The sequence below is a fragment of the Rhinopithecus roxellana genome, chromosome 4, assembly GCF_007565055.1.
Source record: "Rhinopithecus roxellana isolate Shanxi Qingling chromosome 4, ASM756505v1, whole genome shotgun sequence".
NCBI lineage: Eukaryota > Metazoa > Chordata > Mammalia > Primates > Cercopithecidae > Rhinopithecus > Rhinopithecus roxellana.
In genome coordinates, this window is record NC_044552.1 from 144,922,321 (window position 1) to 144,940,741 (window position 18,421).

Here is an 18,421-nt window from a genome sequence, read left to right on the forward strand (position 1 = left end):
CCTTCCGCCATTATTTTAAGTTTCCTGGTGCCTCCCAGTCATGCTTCACTACATTATCCCTCAAATGAACTATGAGTCAATTAAATCTCCTTTCTTCATAAATTACCCAGCCTCAGGTAGTTATTTATAGCAATGTGAGAACAGACTAATACAGAACGGAAGGGAGCAAAAGAGGCTTCCTGGAAACTTGAAAATGTTCTCTTTCTAGATGCCGATTTGAGAGTGGGTTTCACTTGCAAAAAGTCATGCACATTCTTACTTGTTATGCCTCCAGAAATTTTTCAGAAAAATTTTCCAGATCAAATTCTTCAATAAATTTCAATATATACTCTAAGAACTTAGGAAAAAAACATGACAGGGTCCTATTGTTAAGAATTACAGTGAACAATAGAAAAAAAAAAGTGTATCCAACAAAATAATACTGCCAAAAAAAATCTGATGAGTCTTACTTGGTTATCAGAAATTTGTTTGGTGAGTGGATCCCGTCGGGCTTGCTGAAGAATATAGAGTCGAGCCTCATATTTTCTCATCAGTTCTTCAGTCTCCTCCCTATGGTCATCCCACTGAAGACTGTCAATAATCATGTCCTCAAGCTGCTGCTGTCTTAGCTCAACACCATGCTGAGTGCCATCCCACTGGTTCTTGACCCTTTCCACTGAGGGTAGCATTATAAAAGAAAAAAAAATTCCAACATGTAACTCTCAGGAGAAAGAAAAAATACCAGATATCAAATGTATCACAAATAAGTCTATGAACAGAAAAAAGAAAGAAGGCAAGCTGATAAACACATTTTAAAGGAATTTTAATACACATCTGCCATCCTATACAATTGACATATTTCTGAAACCATGCTTGAGAAAAAAATCTTGAATTCTATTTTAAGTGCTCTAAAACAACTCACAAGAAAATATCTACTATTATAAACAGATACTGCCAAAACATTATAAAGAAAATAATTTTCTATTTAATTTTGTATTTATAGTTGTATTTATAGACCTGGTTTGATGAAGGTAGGGTTTAACAGTACTTCATGATAGAACTTTAAGACAGACAGACACTTGTTACCCTCAAAGGAGATTTTTCTCAGGCAGTCTTGATTTTAGAAGAAAATGAACTGTGTAAGAATATTTTTGCATTTATTTTACTGTAGCAAGAAAATTTTCTAAAAGGAATTTTATATGTTCAAGTTCAAGAGAAACACTAAAAGTAAAAGACACTCATGTACTATGCACCCAGCAGCTCTTCATCATAAAAATTCCACACTGGTTCTTGTCCTTCCTCTTTTATTGTTGTTTATTTCTAGTCCTTTTACTCATTATCACCTTCTCTCTCTATTTCTCTTGTAGCTTCTTCTCTTCTCCTTTCTCTACTTTTAACAGTTTTAAAGACAGAGAGATCTAAGGAAACTTTTTTTTTTTTTTTTTTTTTTTTTGAGCGAGAATCTCGATCCGTCGCCTAGGCTGGAGTGCAGGGGCACGATCTCAGCTTTTGCCTTGCTGCATCCTCCGCCCCCGGGTACAAGTGCTTCTCCTGCCTCAGCCTCCCAAGTAGCTGGGATTACAGTTGTGTGCCATCACACCTGGCTAATTTTGTATTTTTAGTAGAGAACGGGCTTCATCACGTTGGCCAGGTCTCAAACTCCTGAACTGTCTGCTTCGGCCTCCCAAAGTGCTGGGAATACAGGCATGAGCCACCGCGCCCAGTTGGAAACTTAAATTTTTATTTTTTATTTTTATTTATATATATTGGTTTTGAGACGGTTTCTCGCTCTGTCGCCCAGGCTGGAGTGTGGCAACACGATCTCGGCTCACTGCAAGCTCCGCCTCCACCTCCCGGGTTCACGTCATTCTCCTGCCTCAGCCTCCCGAGTAGCTGGGACTACATGCATCTGCCACCACGCCCAGCTAATTTTTTGTATTTTTAGTAGAGGCGGGGTTTCGCTGTGTTAACCAGGATGGTTGCGATTTCCTGACCTCCTGATCCGCCCGCCTCGGCCTCCCAAAGTGCTGGGAGGCCTTAAATCTTTTTTAAGTGCTGCACCCAGCCTTAAATTTTGTATTAATCACTTCAGAGTTAGTTCGTAATCTTGAACTGAGGTACTAATAAACAATTACTTAGAATATCTGCAAGAGCCTGCTGATAATAAGTAGGTAGAATGTTAAAACCACACTGCTGGAAGATGCTTTGATTATCAGACAAAAAGGAAGGCTATAGTTAAATACCAGGCCCACGAGGAATGTAACTAAAACAAAACATTCCAGCTGAGTTATCATGGAACACTTTGGCAAAGTTCTTGGGATAATATATGGTTATAGTAAAACATAAAAGCTATCAACTGGCTGGGTGCGGTGGCTCACACCTGTAATCCCAGCATTTTGGGAGGCCAAGGCAGGTGGATCACCTGAGGTCAGAAGTTCAAGACCAGCCTGACCAACATGGTAAAACCCTGTTTCTACCAAACATTCAAAATTAGGTGGGCGTGGTGGCGGGTGCCTGTAATCCCAGCTACTTGGGAGGCTGAGGCAGGAGAACTGCTTGAACCCAGGAGGCAGAGGTTGCAGTAAGCCAAGATTGCACCATTGTACTCCGGCCTGGGCAACAAGAGTGAAACTCCATCTCAAAAACAAATGAGCAAAAAAAAAAGCTATCAACTTAAGGTTGTTCAAAAGGCCTTAAGTTATACTTACGTGACATCATTCTTTAAAACTTGCTCAATGAGACAATCTGTTTTATGATGTCGTAGCTGTTTAAATAAATTGCTTAAGTTTTAAACTTAAGAGAGGACAAATCTATCATAATGTTCTGTCAGTTAAAAAGTTACATAAAGTACTTATGACCAATTCTATTACTAATAGAATCCTTTAACATTAAACAAATGAAACCAAAGACATCAAGCAAGAGTAAATATCACAGGTTTGTCATAAACAATAAGTAAATTGTCCCATTCATTGTGTGTTAAGCCCTAAAACCAGGTTACTATTGGTAGCAGGACATTCCGCTGAGAAGAGTTTTTCATATAATGAGGAGTGATGAAGGCTATAGAACATCTACACACACAGAAATATTTATATAGAGAGAGAAAATAGAGTGTGTACATTAAATAGGAAAGGGAAGATATTTAGGAGAAGGAAAGTCTTGTAAAAACGAATACACAACCAAACAAACACCTGAAAGAAGTTTTGGACAAAAAGAGAGGTGATGAAAAAAAGAAAAAAAAATCAAGATGATAGAAAAAGCAAACTGGAAATGGTTTTGTTGATAGTTTGGCATGACTAGAGCAGAGGAGCTCCCCTGTGATGTGAGGGAAACTGGCTCACTCCAAAGCTCCATAATAGGCACAATCCATCCATTCACAAAAAGAGAAAAGAAGGAAAATGATGTATTTAGTAAAAATAAGCCAACACTTTCAGACACTAAAAGTTCTTTTCTAATGTATCTCCTATAATACCCTTGTTGCTACCAGGAATTTTTTTGAAATCAAAACATACTTTTTACAGGAAAAGTAGCTGACTTCCTTCCCTTGAGAAAGATTAGGCTTTATCCTTCCAGTTTATATTTTGCCACAAGCATTTATTAGGTAGTTAATTTGTATTGGGAACTGTGAAAGGCCCAAGGGCAGAAAGATGGATATTCACAATCTATGGAAGGGAGAGAGAATTAAAGTAGTTGTGAGATCTATAATAAAGCTATGGGGGGGAAGGCCATAGAAGGAACTAAAAATAGAAATTAACATTCACCAGGGACCAGAAGAGGAGGGAAAGACATCACAAAGGGGGTGACATTTTAGCTGCTGCATAGAATTTCACCTGGGAAGAAAAGGCCAAGAGAAAAGAAAAATAATGTGAATAAAGGTAAGAAGACTAGGAAATGTCAGGATATTTTAAAGAATAACAGCATAACTACAGGCTGGGCTGAGGGCTGAAGTGAGAGAAGGGGTAGTGGCAGCAGATTGTGACAATCCCTAGATGTCACTCTTGAGAATTTAGACTTCGTTTGCTATTGGTAGTACATTTCCACTAAGAAGGGTTTGTAGAAGCTAGATGCTTCTGAGCTAGAATGCAAACCCCAAGCAAGGATCTTTGTTTGCTATTGTTTTGTATGTTTATTTTTTGTTGTTGTTTTCTCTCATTTTTAACTAAAGTATCTCCAAATTAATGTCAGTCACATAAGCACATAGTAGTTGTTCAATAAATATTTGTGGACTGAATTTTGGGTTGAGTTAGAAGACATAGTAAGACCTGATTTTAGACAATACAGTATAATGAGAGAAAGGATTTGCATTCTTGTGAGTTTCTCTGACTTTTTTGTATTCCTCTAAAAGAAAGCCTAAGTTAAGAGAAGAAAACCCAACGTGTAAGTAATTACTTAAGAGTCGTGATCTTAATAATTAAGGGCTTCATAAGGTCATTGTAACAATGTTCACAAAAGATAAAAACAAGGGAAAGCTACATTTCTGTATAAATAAAGAGTAACAAATATTAAACACTATTACTCTAAGTTGAATAATCTTTGAAAATGTGTGTGTGTTTGTTTGTGTGTGTGTGTGTGTGTGTGTGTGTGTGTCACTATTTGCAGGGAAAGTGGATGATGATACATAACTTTTTTTAAAAAAAAACTTACATTTTTCTGTAATTGCTGTTCTCACATCGGAACTGGAAGCTTTATTTTTCAAATTCTGTGCCAACGTAAAAACATAATCGAGCTGAGGATGGCGCTGTTCTAAGTCAGCCTTTGTAATCTGTTAAGTAGAAATGATTATTCGGATAGGTTAATAAGCCATATGAGAAGAATAATAAGCAAAACAGATGTGCTGACATCAAAGTTGTCATTATTTTCCTTCTCTCCGGCACAGTGAGGCATCAGCAACGTGGCAGAAAATGAGTGCATGATTTAAAGTCAAAGATCCTGCATTCAAATCTCAGTTCTTCCATTTAGCACCTGAGTCACCAGGCAAGGACCTTTACCTCTCTGTGTTTTTGTTTTCACAAAAAAGAAATAATAAAATACTGACACCTCAATTACATCCAGCCTAAGGACATTAAATAAAGAAAAACCCTTCAAAAGCTGAAAAATGCCCTGAAAACATTAGCAGTTAGTGCTGCTGCTGATGCCTTGCATATCTGTTCTGTGTCAGATGTGAACACAAACTAATGTCATAGGGTTGGGGATGACATAGAAAAGTGCTAAGAGGAATAACTATAAATTAAATCCTCTTAGAAATGAAAAACTGCTGCTGTAGGTGGTTTGTCTCTCAGTGATGATAAATATGGGAGAAATGGTAACAACATCAGGAAAATCATGTGTGTTCAGTACAGAATAACAGTTATAGAGACTAAAAAACAATTTACAAAAAATACAAATAGTGGCAAATGACTTTTTCCCAGTTTTTCCTCTTTACAAATTCACCAATTTTGTAGATTTCAGCTACTCCTCTGGTGTCAAATGATTGCTCACAACTTTCCATCCTAAATCCCAGGGCACATGAATGTTGATCACTTCCTTCTAAATGGCACAAGGACTCCTCACCACAACACGTCTGAAACTAAATCACTCAAACCCTCATTCACATTCCATGTCTTCTATTCCTTATTTCCACTAATTGCAACAGCATCATCTTAATCATTTCAGAAAGGGCTCTTTGCCTTGATTTAAGCAGTTCTTGCCTCCAATCCATCCTAGTCTTCTACTAAAGCAGCGCATTGCTATCATGAGTTCCTAGTCACAATTTTAAAAAAGAAAAAGAAATGGGAAGAAAATGCTTACCAATTTCTTACAGACTAAAAATCCAAAGGGCTTTGCACAGCCTGCAGGCTCCTTCACAAAGGGAACTTGAGCTGCTTTTCCTGCCTTGCTTCACACTATATTTCTTAATTGCACAAATGTTGGCCCTACTGTCCTTCGTGCCTCCTGTACCACATGACTTTATTCACTCTGTTCCCTATACCAGGAATGTCATCACTTTATCCTAGATACCAAAACCTCACACAGTTTGCTTTCCATCACTGGAGAAGGGATCCCCTTCCTCATCCCGGCTCCCCCAACAGGTTGCTTGTACTTGTCCTGAGGCTTTTATTAGACTCTTGTCTTGCCACAGTAATTTGTCAGCTCGTATATACTCAGTGCCTCTGCCTTGGTGTGGGCTTATTTGTAATGTGGGGATAGAAACAGTACCTACCTCACAAGATTATTACATAACTGAATGAGATAACATGTATAAAATACTTAGAAAAATGACCAGCACACATGAAGCACCTAATAAAAGTTAACAATAGCTGTTATTATTATTTTATTGTTGATTCCCAATTTCTACCTAATTCTTGTCAGTATCCTTGTACCACTTGCAACCCAGAACTTAGCACACACTAAATAGGGAAAAATAATTTTACAAATTAATATTACATGGTACATGTATAGTGATAAAAGTATAGGAGATACTCACTTCTCAAATCAGAAATTAATCTCATTATGAAACATATGTTGCAAAGGCACTTTAGGAGATTATCCTACATCACACAATAGGCATGAAATGTTAACAACCAGCTTATGTTTATACTAATGTGTCTAGCTTTATGGTATCAGTTTTAGATTTTAAAAATGCACTAGGTCTTTAGTTTAAGTCATATCACAACAGTATAAATGCAAGAAAGGCTCTGTGCTTTGTAGTTAGCCCTGGATGGTTGTTTGACAGATACAGAATTTTTTAAACCTCATTCTCTCATAGTTTAGGATAAACAAAAGGGATTCAAACAGATCTGGTCCACCTCTGGGTTGTGGTGTTTCCATGATAAGCCTTTACACTATGCACCTACTTTCATTCGGGAAACGGTCTTATTGATCTCTTCTACATCCCCGACAGTGACAATGTTGGACTTCAGCATCTGGTCGATTAATACCAGCCAGTCAGCTAGTTCTGTTATAGTTTTATCAAGATCAGCAGGAATTGAAATTTCTGAAGTACGATGAGACTGAACAGGAATATCTGACGCAGATGATACTAGCACCACCTTTTGGACACTAGGATGAGCTGAAATAAAAAACGTAGTAAAAGAGAAATCAATCAACAGTATGTTTTAATTATGGTGGTGTCACCGGTGACATGTGTATGTGTGTTTAAATAAAATTTAGTTTAAGTAAAAAAATTCTAAGAGGTTATTTTTTCATACTGAAATGGCTATGGCATTACCTGTAATATCCGTATGTCTTTGGTAGCTATCAAGCTAACGAAACAGTTTTGCAACATTCTAGAACGTAATCAACACTGACACTGAGAAAAACTAAAAATAGAAATGTGGGAGAATTGGAAGTATTATTTTATTTTGGCAAGATGATTTTAATTATAAAGCCAACTTATTCAAAATTTTTATTCTTTTTTCATTTAACTTTATAATGTGAGCATATTTTATTCTTATTAAACACAATTGTGAATACCTACGTAATAACCTATACCCATATTCACTTTTATTTAACCCTTTGATATTTAGATTGCTCCTGAAATTTTATTTTAATTTTAAAAAAACTTGGAAGGAATATCTTTTTGTGTAGAATATGTTGCACATTTCTGGTCCCTATCTTAGCATAGATTTCCCAAGTAGAATTACTGAGTCAGGAAATACAAAAAAAGTATGTATTTAATATCCATTGCCACATTGATTGGTTTTGATACAATAAGTAGTTGAATTAGTAACTAAAACCATCTGTAACTGACTTCAGGTATGATATATTAGATGAGGCTTAAATAATTTTCTAAAATGTAGAGCCAATCTGTAAATTCAGCACAATCCTAATACAAATCCCAACAGGTTTGAGTGTAACTTAACAAAATCATTAATTGATAATTTCTGGTTATAAAATTAATATAGAAGAGAAAAGGACAAAAAACAGTCAATTTTTTTTTTTTTTTTTTTTGGTAGAGGAATATGCCCTCCCAGATACTAAGTTATATTATTTAGCTAATAATTATTAACTCAGTATATTATGGACTGAGACATTTAAAGAGACCAACAGAAGAGAAGAGTCACAGTGTGTAGGTGGCAGAGAAATCTGACCTTTGCAGAGACTGAATTACAGATCAATGAAGAAGAATTTACTGTTCAATAAAGTGGTGACTCACGGCTGCAGCAGGGAAATGATGGGATTGATTTTAACCTCACATGCACCATAGAAAAATTAATTCTTAGTGGATTAAGGACCCAAATATGAAAAACAAAATTGTTAGTTAAAAATATGGAATATTTTTATTACTTCAGAGGACTGAAGTAGCTCTCAAACAAAACACAAAAAAAGGGAAGCTATTAATAAACTATTAATGCTTAAGAATTCCAAAGAGCACCATAAGTAAAGATTTTAAAAGCCTTCGAAACAAGAAAGGAGATGGTATTTGCAATGCACATTCCACACCAAGAACTGATAACCAAAATACTTTCTCTAAAACTTAAAAAATCGTCTAAAGACAATCCACAAAAGAGGAAATTTAAAAGGCAATAAACATAAAAATGTGAAATAAATGTCCAACCTCATCTATAACTGAGATAGTACAAATTAAAAGGAAATGCCCTATATCCAATGACCACCATCAGCAAAGTGACATCTGAGAAGCTCCAGGTTTCTAGAGACCCTTCCAAGGGTCGAGATGCCTACACTATTCCCATCAGCATATTATCTGCCTTTTTAAGCTCATTCTCTCCCAAGTGTACAAGTGTGTTTTATCAAAGTCTACATAACAGGTGATATCACAAGAGACCAAATGCAGAAGCAGAAATAAGAATACAGGTGTGTTCTATTAAGCTAGACATTTAAGAGATTTCAAAAAATATAAAACTGTAGCTTTTCCAGGTTTTTGTTTGTTTTAGAAAATAGAGTTGGTTTTTTGTTTGTTTGTTTGTTTGTTTTTTCTTTGAGATAGGGGCTCACTCTGTCACCCAGGCTGGGATGCAGAGGCATGAAAAGAGCTCACTGCAGCCTCAACCTCCTGGGTTCAAGTGATCCTCCCACTGCTGCCTCCTGAGTAGTTGGAACTATAGGCCTGCATCACCAAGCCTGGCTAATTTTTTTTTTTTTTTAATTTTTTGTAGAAACAGGGTCTCCCTATGTTATCCAGGCTGGTCTCAAACTCCTGGGCTGAAGTGATCCTCCTGCCTCAGCCTCCCAAACTCCTGGGATTATAGACATGATCCCCTGTGCCCAGTATCTTATGCTAATATGTTACAAAACATGCTATTTTTGTTAACATATGATAGCTTTATTATTATTATTAAAGAACTTAATAAATGAATTAATGGAAATGTTTTCTAGTTAGGTAAATATTGATAGATATCACTCACAAAAACAAAAGCTCTTTGAGAGTCCTCAATAATTTTTACAAGCGTAAAGTGGTCCTGAGAACAAAGTGTTGAGGTGCTGGTAATGCTGTAGAACAATAAGAACCCATCACACACAGCCAGTGTCAGTGTAAACTGGGTCAAGTAATCTAGACAGCACCCTAATGGCAGCTACTGAAGTAGAAGGCACCCATACGCTATAACCCAGTGATTCCGTCAATAGATACACACCCTACAGAATACCTCACACATCCTTCTGCCCAATCTTCACTTTTAACTTTTTTTGTAGTTAAAAAAAATTCATTGTTTTAATTCACCAAATACCTATCAAGAACCTATTACGTGTAAGGTACTATTCTAGATGCTGCAGGCATGGGAGTGTGCAAGACAAAGTTCGGGCTGAAGTGCAATGGTGCGATCTCGGCTCACTGCAACCTCCACCTCCTGGGTTCAAGCGATTCCCCAGCCTCAGCCTCCCAAGTAGCTGGGATTACAGGCACCCGCCACCAGGCCCGGCTAATTTTTGTATTTTTAGTAGAAACAGACTTTCACCACGTTGGCCAGGCTGGTCTTGAACTCCTGACCTCAGGTGATCCACCCGCTTCAGCCTCCCAAAGTGCTGGGATTACAGGCGTGAGCCACCACGCCCAGCCAGAGCTTGCATTCTATAGTGAAAATGGTTGTGTGTTACGAAGTAAAATCAACACAAGAAGACAAAGAGAGACAGGGTGTATCTGAGATACTGTGGGTAAAAAAGGGCTATCCTAGAAAGGGATATTTGAAGAAGAACTAAAGGAAGTGAGTATGTGAAACATGAAAATATCTGAGAGAAGAACACTTGGGGAAGACAAGAAGAATGGCAAGCACAAAGACCAGAAATGCATATGTCCCTGGCATGTTTGAAACAGCAAGAAGACCAGCGTATTTGAAACAGAATGAACAGAGGGAAAAGTAATAAGAAATGTGATTAGAGAGACAGGTAGATATGCATGGTGTTCTGGACCAAGACCAGACTTTGGAACTCATTTATGTGGATGGAAGTGATTAAAAGACTGTGATCAAAGAAGCGACACAATCAAACTTATGTTTAGAAAGCATCACTCTATCTGTTATCAGATGAATAGGTCATGGAGAAGTACCGAGGCAAGAATAGAATCAGGATTATGAGTTAGGGGTATATTCCAATAATCTAGACAGAAAGATGAGGGTGTTCAAGACCATGGAAGTAGGTAGAATGGAACATGGAAATGATGCTACTCGCTGATGGCTTGAATATTAATTCCAGAGAAGAGCTGAGGTTGACTCCAAGTTTATTGGCCTAAGGACTGGGTGAATCATCTACAGTTAAAAAAAAAAAAAAAAAAAAAAAAAAAAAAAAAAAAAAAAAAAAAAAAAAAACAATGTCTACAGTTCTGGGACTGGTAAGCATAGGTACAGAAGAGAATTTACAGGATTGTAGTATATCCAATGTTATGTAATATTGTACATCCGTTTAAATGAGTAAATTAGAACTACATGCATCAAAAGGTATGGCAATAAGGATGATCCAGTAGAGTATTAGAGAAAGAGGATATGTAAGCAGCCCAGATAAGGTGGGATCCTATGCATAAGTGGAGGAGTTTGTCTTAGAAAGGAAAAGAGATAATAACCCTTTCTCCGAACAGGAAGGAAGTATGTAGAGTGCATGAGTACAGCTTCAGGTAGTTTGATGGATTCTCAGGTGGGAAAACGAAAAAGATTTTATCTGGATGAAAAAAAAAACTTTTTAATTTTTTCTCATTAAAACTGAGATGAGGTCATTAGTTGAGAAATGAGTACCAAGGAGTACTCAGAAGAAAGTATGGTAGGACTGTCTCTTAGTGCTGAGTGCTTATTTGAGATAGATAGTCATAGCTCTGAAATGAGTACAGTCAGCAAGGTGTTGGCAAGGATGAACCTCAAAAACATTATGCTAAGTGAAAGAAGCATCGTACGATTCCATTTATATGAAATATCCAGAATAGATAAATCCATGGAGACAGAATGCAGATTGGTAGTTGCCAGGGGCTGGGAGTAGGAGGGAATGAGAAGAAACTGCTTAATGAGTAAGAGGTTTTACTTTGGAGTGATAGAAATATTTTGGAACTAGATAGAAATAGTGGTTGTACAACATTTTGAATGCATTAAATGTCACTAAATTGTTCACTTTAAAATAGTTAATTTTATTTTCTAAATATAATGTTAAAAAGAAGAAGGAACTGCATTAAAACATTGTGTAGGAGGAGAGAGACATACTAAGATTAGCTTCAGGTCTCAGGCCCGTCCCAAGAACAAATAACTTGTTAAAAATGAGCCATCCACCTAATGGAAGTTGTAGCTTTGCTGTTAGCTTTTTATACTTCTAAATATGTATTCAATTTTCCCTGCTCTTTTACCATAATGAAGTTTTAAAAATAAAGATAACCCATGACGATTTTATAAAATGCATCAAATCCATTCCCTATGATTATGGAGTTGAGTTTGTATTTGCAAAGCAGCAGTACCCAAATGTCAACTCAAGTGTTCTGAATATTAATCTATTAATCAAGAAACTTGATCAGGCCCCCAGGTATTTTTTGTGCAAATTTCCAGAAAGACAAGTAATAAAGAACACAAACATGGCCCTCACTTAGCTTGCAATCTCAAAAAATGAAAGAAAAAAAAAAATCTTGTCTCTCATCACTTTTTCCAAAACTTGAGGGGAAGGAGGAGGAGAAGAAGAAAAGAAAAATAAGAGGAACAAGAAAAATAAATAGGACCGGAAAAAAATTAAAAAAAAAGAGGTGGAAGAGGTAGAGGTGGAGGAGGAGGGAAGAGGTAGAAAGCAGAAGGTGGACATGGAAGTCAAGGAGGAGGAGAAGGAGGAGGGAGAAGAAAAAAGCAGGGAGGAGCAATAAAAAGAATCAGCAGAAGCAGCTGGCAGGGTGTGAGTGGACAGTTAGTTAGTCACATTTGGGGTTTTGCCACGTGACTCAACAGAGGAAGAGCAGGGCATGATGGTTCAAAAAATCTACAAGGCAGTGGCGACAGTGGCTATGGGGCAGCAGCCTGCTATCTAATCTGGATAAAGAGAGAAGGAAATAGTGGAAAACATTCTTCTTTCTCCACATTCAAGTGAGAAGTATTTGTCTCCTAGCATGAAGAATGCTTCTAAATCCCCATCTCCCACCTGCTTCCCAGGATATCTAAGCCTTTTGTTCTCAGTCACAATCAAGGTCTAATTACATATCCTAACCAAGCTCACATTAACACAGCAAGTTATAGCTGATTTCCTGCAAAGCTGCATGGACCCTGAAAACTAGTCCCCAGTTTTTGCACCTAGCCTCTCATCTTCCCTTCAGCAGGACCTGTGGATGCCCAGGTAGCCCTGGAGTCCAGAGAAAGGCCAGCCTTATCTACCATGAGAACAAATGCCTTGCCCATACTGGGCAGCCAAATGTGTCTTGGGTTTAAGAAGATGTTTTCTTCAAATCATTGAAAGTAGATTAAATAAAGAAAATGGCACAATGTTACTAAATAAGTCTTTCTAATTCATACATGAGGCTCATATCACAAAATTTTACTATATTGATTTTTTAAAAAATTTGTTAAAGATAAACTATATCTTACCAACAATCCTTGTCTGTGAAACAGAACTGGGCTCCTGGATGCACTCCTTCAGGGTGGTAGGCACTTCTCTGCAAATCTACCACATCAGGACAAACAGAAAGAGAAAAATACTATATAAATAAAGATGGCTGTAGTTCAAAAGAGGAGGTGTTATTCTGAATGGCAGCTCTGCCACTCTTCTTCCCCTAACCACCTAAACTTCTGGCTGTACATTCACTCTCCACTGCAATCTTGTTTGAGCCCCTAACTCTGCTGACACTGCTATCAAAAACACCAACCAGTCCTTAGCTGTTCTGACCCATGTGTACCAGTTAATGCTGTCCACTCCCCCTTGCTGGAATTCTGTTATCACTCTGCAATGCTGGCTTTCCTCCTGCCTCTCTGGCTGGCTCTCCTCAATTTCCTTCACCAGCTCCTTTTCCTCTGCCCATCCATCAAATACCAATATCCTCCAGGGTAGGTGTGTTGCTCTTCTAGCCCTTCACCCTGGGCTCTCCCTGAGTCCTGGTTTCCCACGGTTTCAGGAATCAAATAGAGTTTCGAGAGGCTAAAGACTGCCCAAAACGTATCTTCAGTCCAGCCCTTTCTGTGAACTAGATATTCAGACATGTCCAAATCTGAATTCCTTTTCCCTGTCTTCCCTGATACCCATTTCATAAACTCTTCTGAAGATTCTAACGAATTTTTCTGTATCAATTCTTAGGATCACTCCATCTATCTCTGTAGTAAAACTATAGCAGTGTTTCAAAAATATGACTTTCCTCTGCTTAAAACCCATCAATAGCTGCCCACTACCCTCAAAGTGGTAGACTGTTTGCAACATGGAGCTCAAATTCCTTGTGATGCACAGTGAGTCCTCCAGGCTCTCATCTCTGAGAACATCCCTCAGCCTTTCATTCTACATTGAGCTACTTCCTGGACCTATATATATATACACTGTGCTCATTCTCTATCTCTTCTAGACACTTTCATTTGCCACTTCTCTCTACATTGCCCTTTCCTTCATTCTTCACCCGACTAATTCTTATTCATCCTTCATAAATTAACCGGAATGTGATCTTTTCAACAAAACCCTCCACAGCTACCCCTCAAAGCCAGGCAGGTGCTCCACCTTTATGTGCCCATCAGTACCTGGATGTTAGAATTGCTTGTCTACTGGTCTCATCCATGATAAGCTCCTTGAGTTAGAAGGAATGCCATGCTCTTTAATGCATTCCTATCTCTTAAAATGATATCTGGCAGAAAGTGAGACTCCAATAAAAACTTATTGAGTGAATGAATGAGTGTATGAATGAATGAAATATCCCATGTTAGAATTAACCGAAGTATGTTTGTTGAGATTTTCTGCACAATTAGCATTCTTAGCCCCAGACATTCATAATTCACCAAAGTGAATTATATTAAAATCTACATGAAATCCTGCAATAACAAAAGCTCTAGCTTTGTCTGACATAGTGCACCCAAATTAACCACTGTTCCCTTTTCTGCAGAATACCCACTGATACCCTTCATGTTAAATAAATATGTGTGCTCTGACTGAATATAGACAGCCTTTCTGGCAAGGGACACAAGACCTAATATGTCTGGAAAGGAATGTAGGGGAGAGAGAGCAGTGGATATTGTAGGAGAGATCAGATGATGCCAGGCCATGAGAAGTCTTATAAGCCAAAAATGCATTTTGGCTTTGACCCTGAGCAAGAGAAAACCATTGGTGGACTTTGCTCAGAGAAGTCACTTGATCTGAACTGTGTTTTAACCAATCATATTGACTGCTTTGTCTAGAACAGAATAACAAAGGGCAAAGGAAGAAGCAGGGGAGATCAGTGGGGCGGACTTTGCAGTCATCAAGGCAAGACATAATGGCAGGCTTGAAACAAGTTAGTGGCAATGGGGGTCGTGAGAAGCAGTCAAATGTATGATATTTTTTGACCTAAGAAGAGTTGAAAGAATTGTAGCGGAAACATCTATGTGCCATCTGACATCTACAACTGTCAAACTTCTGCTACGTTTGCCTTCTCATATGTAGCCATCTGGCTAGCCTATAAACCATCCATCCAGTAGATATGCACTTTCAAGGAAAAGCTGATAATGGTGACTGAGGTATAGTTTTTGGTTTGGGGGTTTTCTTTGCTTCTTTTTGTGATAGAATTCATATACCATAGGATTGACTCCAATGTTTTTGACTTAAGTAATAATAAGGATGAAACTTCCACTGACTAAGGTGGGAGATGTACATGAAGGCACAGAAGGGAGAGGGATAGCAAGAGCTCGATTGTGTATGTTAGTTTGAGGTGCCTACTAGACATTTAAGGAGAGATGTTGAGCAGGTAGTTGTATATGCAAGTCTAGAGTATGGAGAAAGGTCCAGACCAGAGATACACATGTGTGAATCACAGTGACTCAACAGGCAGTGAGACCAGATCAATAAAGCACCTGTATCATTAGTTATAGAGTAATAGCTACCATTTAAAGAGGATGAGAGAGAAAATGCCTGATATGGAGTTCATCCAAATCAAGGACAGAGATAAATCCATTTAATGTCCTATATAGACCTCATACTCTGATATGGTATGTACCAGGTCAAACAAACAAACAAAAAAATCTATGATTTTATCTACTTTTAACAGTTCAATGGCAAAAATAATAATAATAATGGTAGGAGGGAAAAATATCTTAGTTGTATTTGTAGTCATATGCCATTACATTTCACTGGAACCTAGTAAATATATATTTAATGAGTAAAATCATTGAAAATAAACATACGTGTGTGAAAAGTCATGTGCAAAATCAGGATGCTATTTTCTTTTTTGTTTGTTTGTTTGTTTGTCTTATGAGACAGGGTCTCCCTGTCTCACCCAGGCTGGGGTCCACTGGAGTGACTGCAGCTCACTGCAACCTCCACCTCCCAGGTATAGGCAATTCTCGTTCCTCAGCCTCCCAAGTAGCTGCGATTACAGGCATGTGCCACCATGACTGGCAAATGTTTGTATTTTTAGTAGAGATGGGATTTCACTCTACTCTACTAAAGAAGAGTGTTGGCCAGGCTGGTGTCAAATTCCCTGGACTCAATGTGATCCCGCCCATCTCAGCCTCCCAAAGTGTTGGGATTACAGGTGTGAACCAATGCACCTGGCTCAGAATGCTATTTTAAGGTCTTCATTTTCAGAATATAATTACTGGAATTTTCTTACCTAATTCCAACATATATTCATTATTTAATGTAGTATATAATGTATGAATCCCCTAGGCCAAAGAGTTCCATATAAAATAAAAAGTATCCTTCCAGAATATATGCCTCTGTCTATGACCGATAAAAAATATAAACATTAGTAAGCTTTAGTAAAATTTGCCCCATTTGGATATACTTGAAAGTAAAGCAGTTACATGATCCCACATCTCTGACAACAAAATCAATCAATTTGAGATATGTGTGATAGTAACTTTATACACACCTTATTCCATGTCATATTTACAAGTCCTTAAGCTTTCTGAAATTTTATCCCTTTCAGGTAAACTCAGACTTTTATCTGAAAGCATCTCCAATTCAGTTCTATTCAGCCATTTGAGTTTTTCAGCGTGTACTTCCATTTCTTGAGTTAAGTCCTGGAGAAGTTAAAAGACAGGTGTGGTTAGAAGGTAGTCAGATAAGGGAAAGTTCAAGAACTGTATTAGAAACCTTTTTGACATTATATAAATGTAAATTTCTAATTTGTTAAGTGAAAAAGAAACTTATAAGAAGCTTAAGCTCATGCTAACAAATGATGACTAACATGGGAGTGAGCACATGCCTTCCGTGTGTATTTCTGCAATCCTGGGCACAAACGCGCTCTCTGGTACTCACTGTCTCTTAACCAGATCATATATTATTTTTACATTGCTAATTTAACATTCTGTTGTTATCTCCTCCTTGCTACTCCATCCTAATATACTGTCCCACCTTTTCTAACTCTCCCCGAATTGTTTACAAAAGAGACATTCCCAAAGAAACTATTGAAAATTTTAGATAAAAAAGGAAGTTTGTTAGATATTGTCACATTTTAAAAAGAAAACATAATATATGTTTCACAAAATATTTTTCATTATTCAATGTTTCTTTCTCAAAATGCTTCAATCATACTCCTTTATGGACAAAATTTCTGATTGAATTAGTAAGTAACCTTTCACATACACTTTTATGCTTGTGCATGTATGAATACACACTCATAATTTCTTTTTTTTTGGGGGGGGGGGACAGACACAGTCTCACTCTGTCGCCCAAGCTGGAGTGCAGTAGAACAATCTTGATTCACTGCAACCTCTGCCTCCTGGGTTCATGCCATTCTCCTGCCTCAGCGTCCCGAATAGCTGGGACTACAGGTGCCCATCACCAAGCACAGCTAATTTTTTTTTTTTTTTTTTTTTTTTTTTTTTTTTAGTAGAAATGGGGTTTCACCGTGTTAGCCAGGATGGTCTCGATCTCCTGACCCTGTGATCTGCCTGCCTTGGCCTTCCAAAGTGCTAGGATTACAGGCATGAGCCACAGCATCCAGCCCACAATTTCTTTTTTTAAAATAAAAATGTGAGCATATTATGCTGAGTGTTCTTCAACAAGTATTTTAATTTTTAACACAAAAAATAAATATTTATGAATACAAAATTTATGGATATTTAGATATATTTATACATCTACATATGTATGAATTTTTATAGATTATATACATATACAACCATAAACAATACTTGTCAGTTGCAAACCAACAAAGAAAATCTGATTAATACAACCATGATGCTAAACCCATTGCAAGCTGCATTTTGTTCCTCAACAAGTCACTCCGATAATTACTGATTATTATCTATAAAGTTGAGTTTTGCAGCTTTATAGATAATAATCAGTAATTGTCTTCCAAATCTAAAAACAAAAAAACTGTATTTCATAGACCTATTGTATTTTAAAATGATAAAGTCAGTTTACAATATCCTAAAAATCTTTGGTCTAATACTGACACCATAATAGTTTGTTCTTTTTATGTAAGTGAAGTTTAAGCTCTGCAAGACCAAAATTATAACTGCTTTTTAAAAAAATAAAAGATATTCCTCTTTCAAGTTCACCACATTTACCAAAAAGTGCCAAGTTTAGTTTCCCTTTTCTTCTTCAGACATGCAGTACGTGATTCTGAAGTATAATGTTTGGGCACCAAAGGCATAGAGAGAGCAATAAACAACTTACTCTTAATTCTTGTAGGTTTTCTCCCAATTCAGTGGTCGATCTCTTTTGCATAGCATGCTCAGCCTTTGTTAACCAACAGATAATCTCATCCAGCTGATGCCTGTACTCCATCACCTGCTTGCTTTCTCCTTTCAGCCTAAAAGAATATATTATTTAAAAATATTGAGGAAAAAATGCCCAATTAAGCAGAAAGTTATATATTTGCTTTGGATATCCTGAATAAATATTTCTCAAAATAAATAATTTCTAATAATTATTTTAATATGTATTT

General features: G+C 37.2%; 1 protein-coding gene across 1 annotated transcript in view; it reads right to left on the minus strand.

The window, feature by feature from the left end:
- The window catches only part of UTRN (utrophin), a 603,735-nt gene that overhangs the window by 327,153 nt on the left and 258,161 nt on the right, over window positions 1-18,421 (minus strand). The window contains 7 exon segments of the mRNA XM_030928184.1: window positions 450-655; window positions 4,621-4,738; window positions 6,810-7,024; window positions 12,945-13,020; window positions 16,397-16,417; window positions 16,419-16,547; window positions 18,151-18,286. Of these exon segments, the coding sequence (XP_030784044.1) occupies window positions 450-655; window positions 4,621-4,738; window positions 6,810-7,024; window positions 12,945-13,020; window positions 16,397-16,417; window positions 16,419-16,547; window positions 18,151-18,286 (901 nt within the window).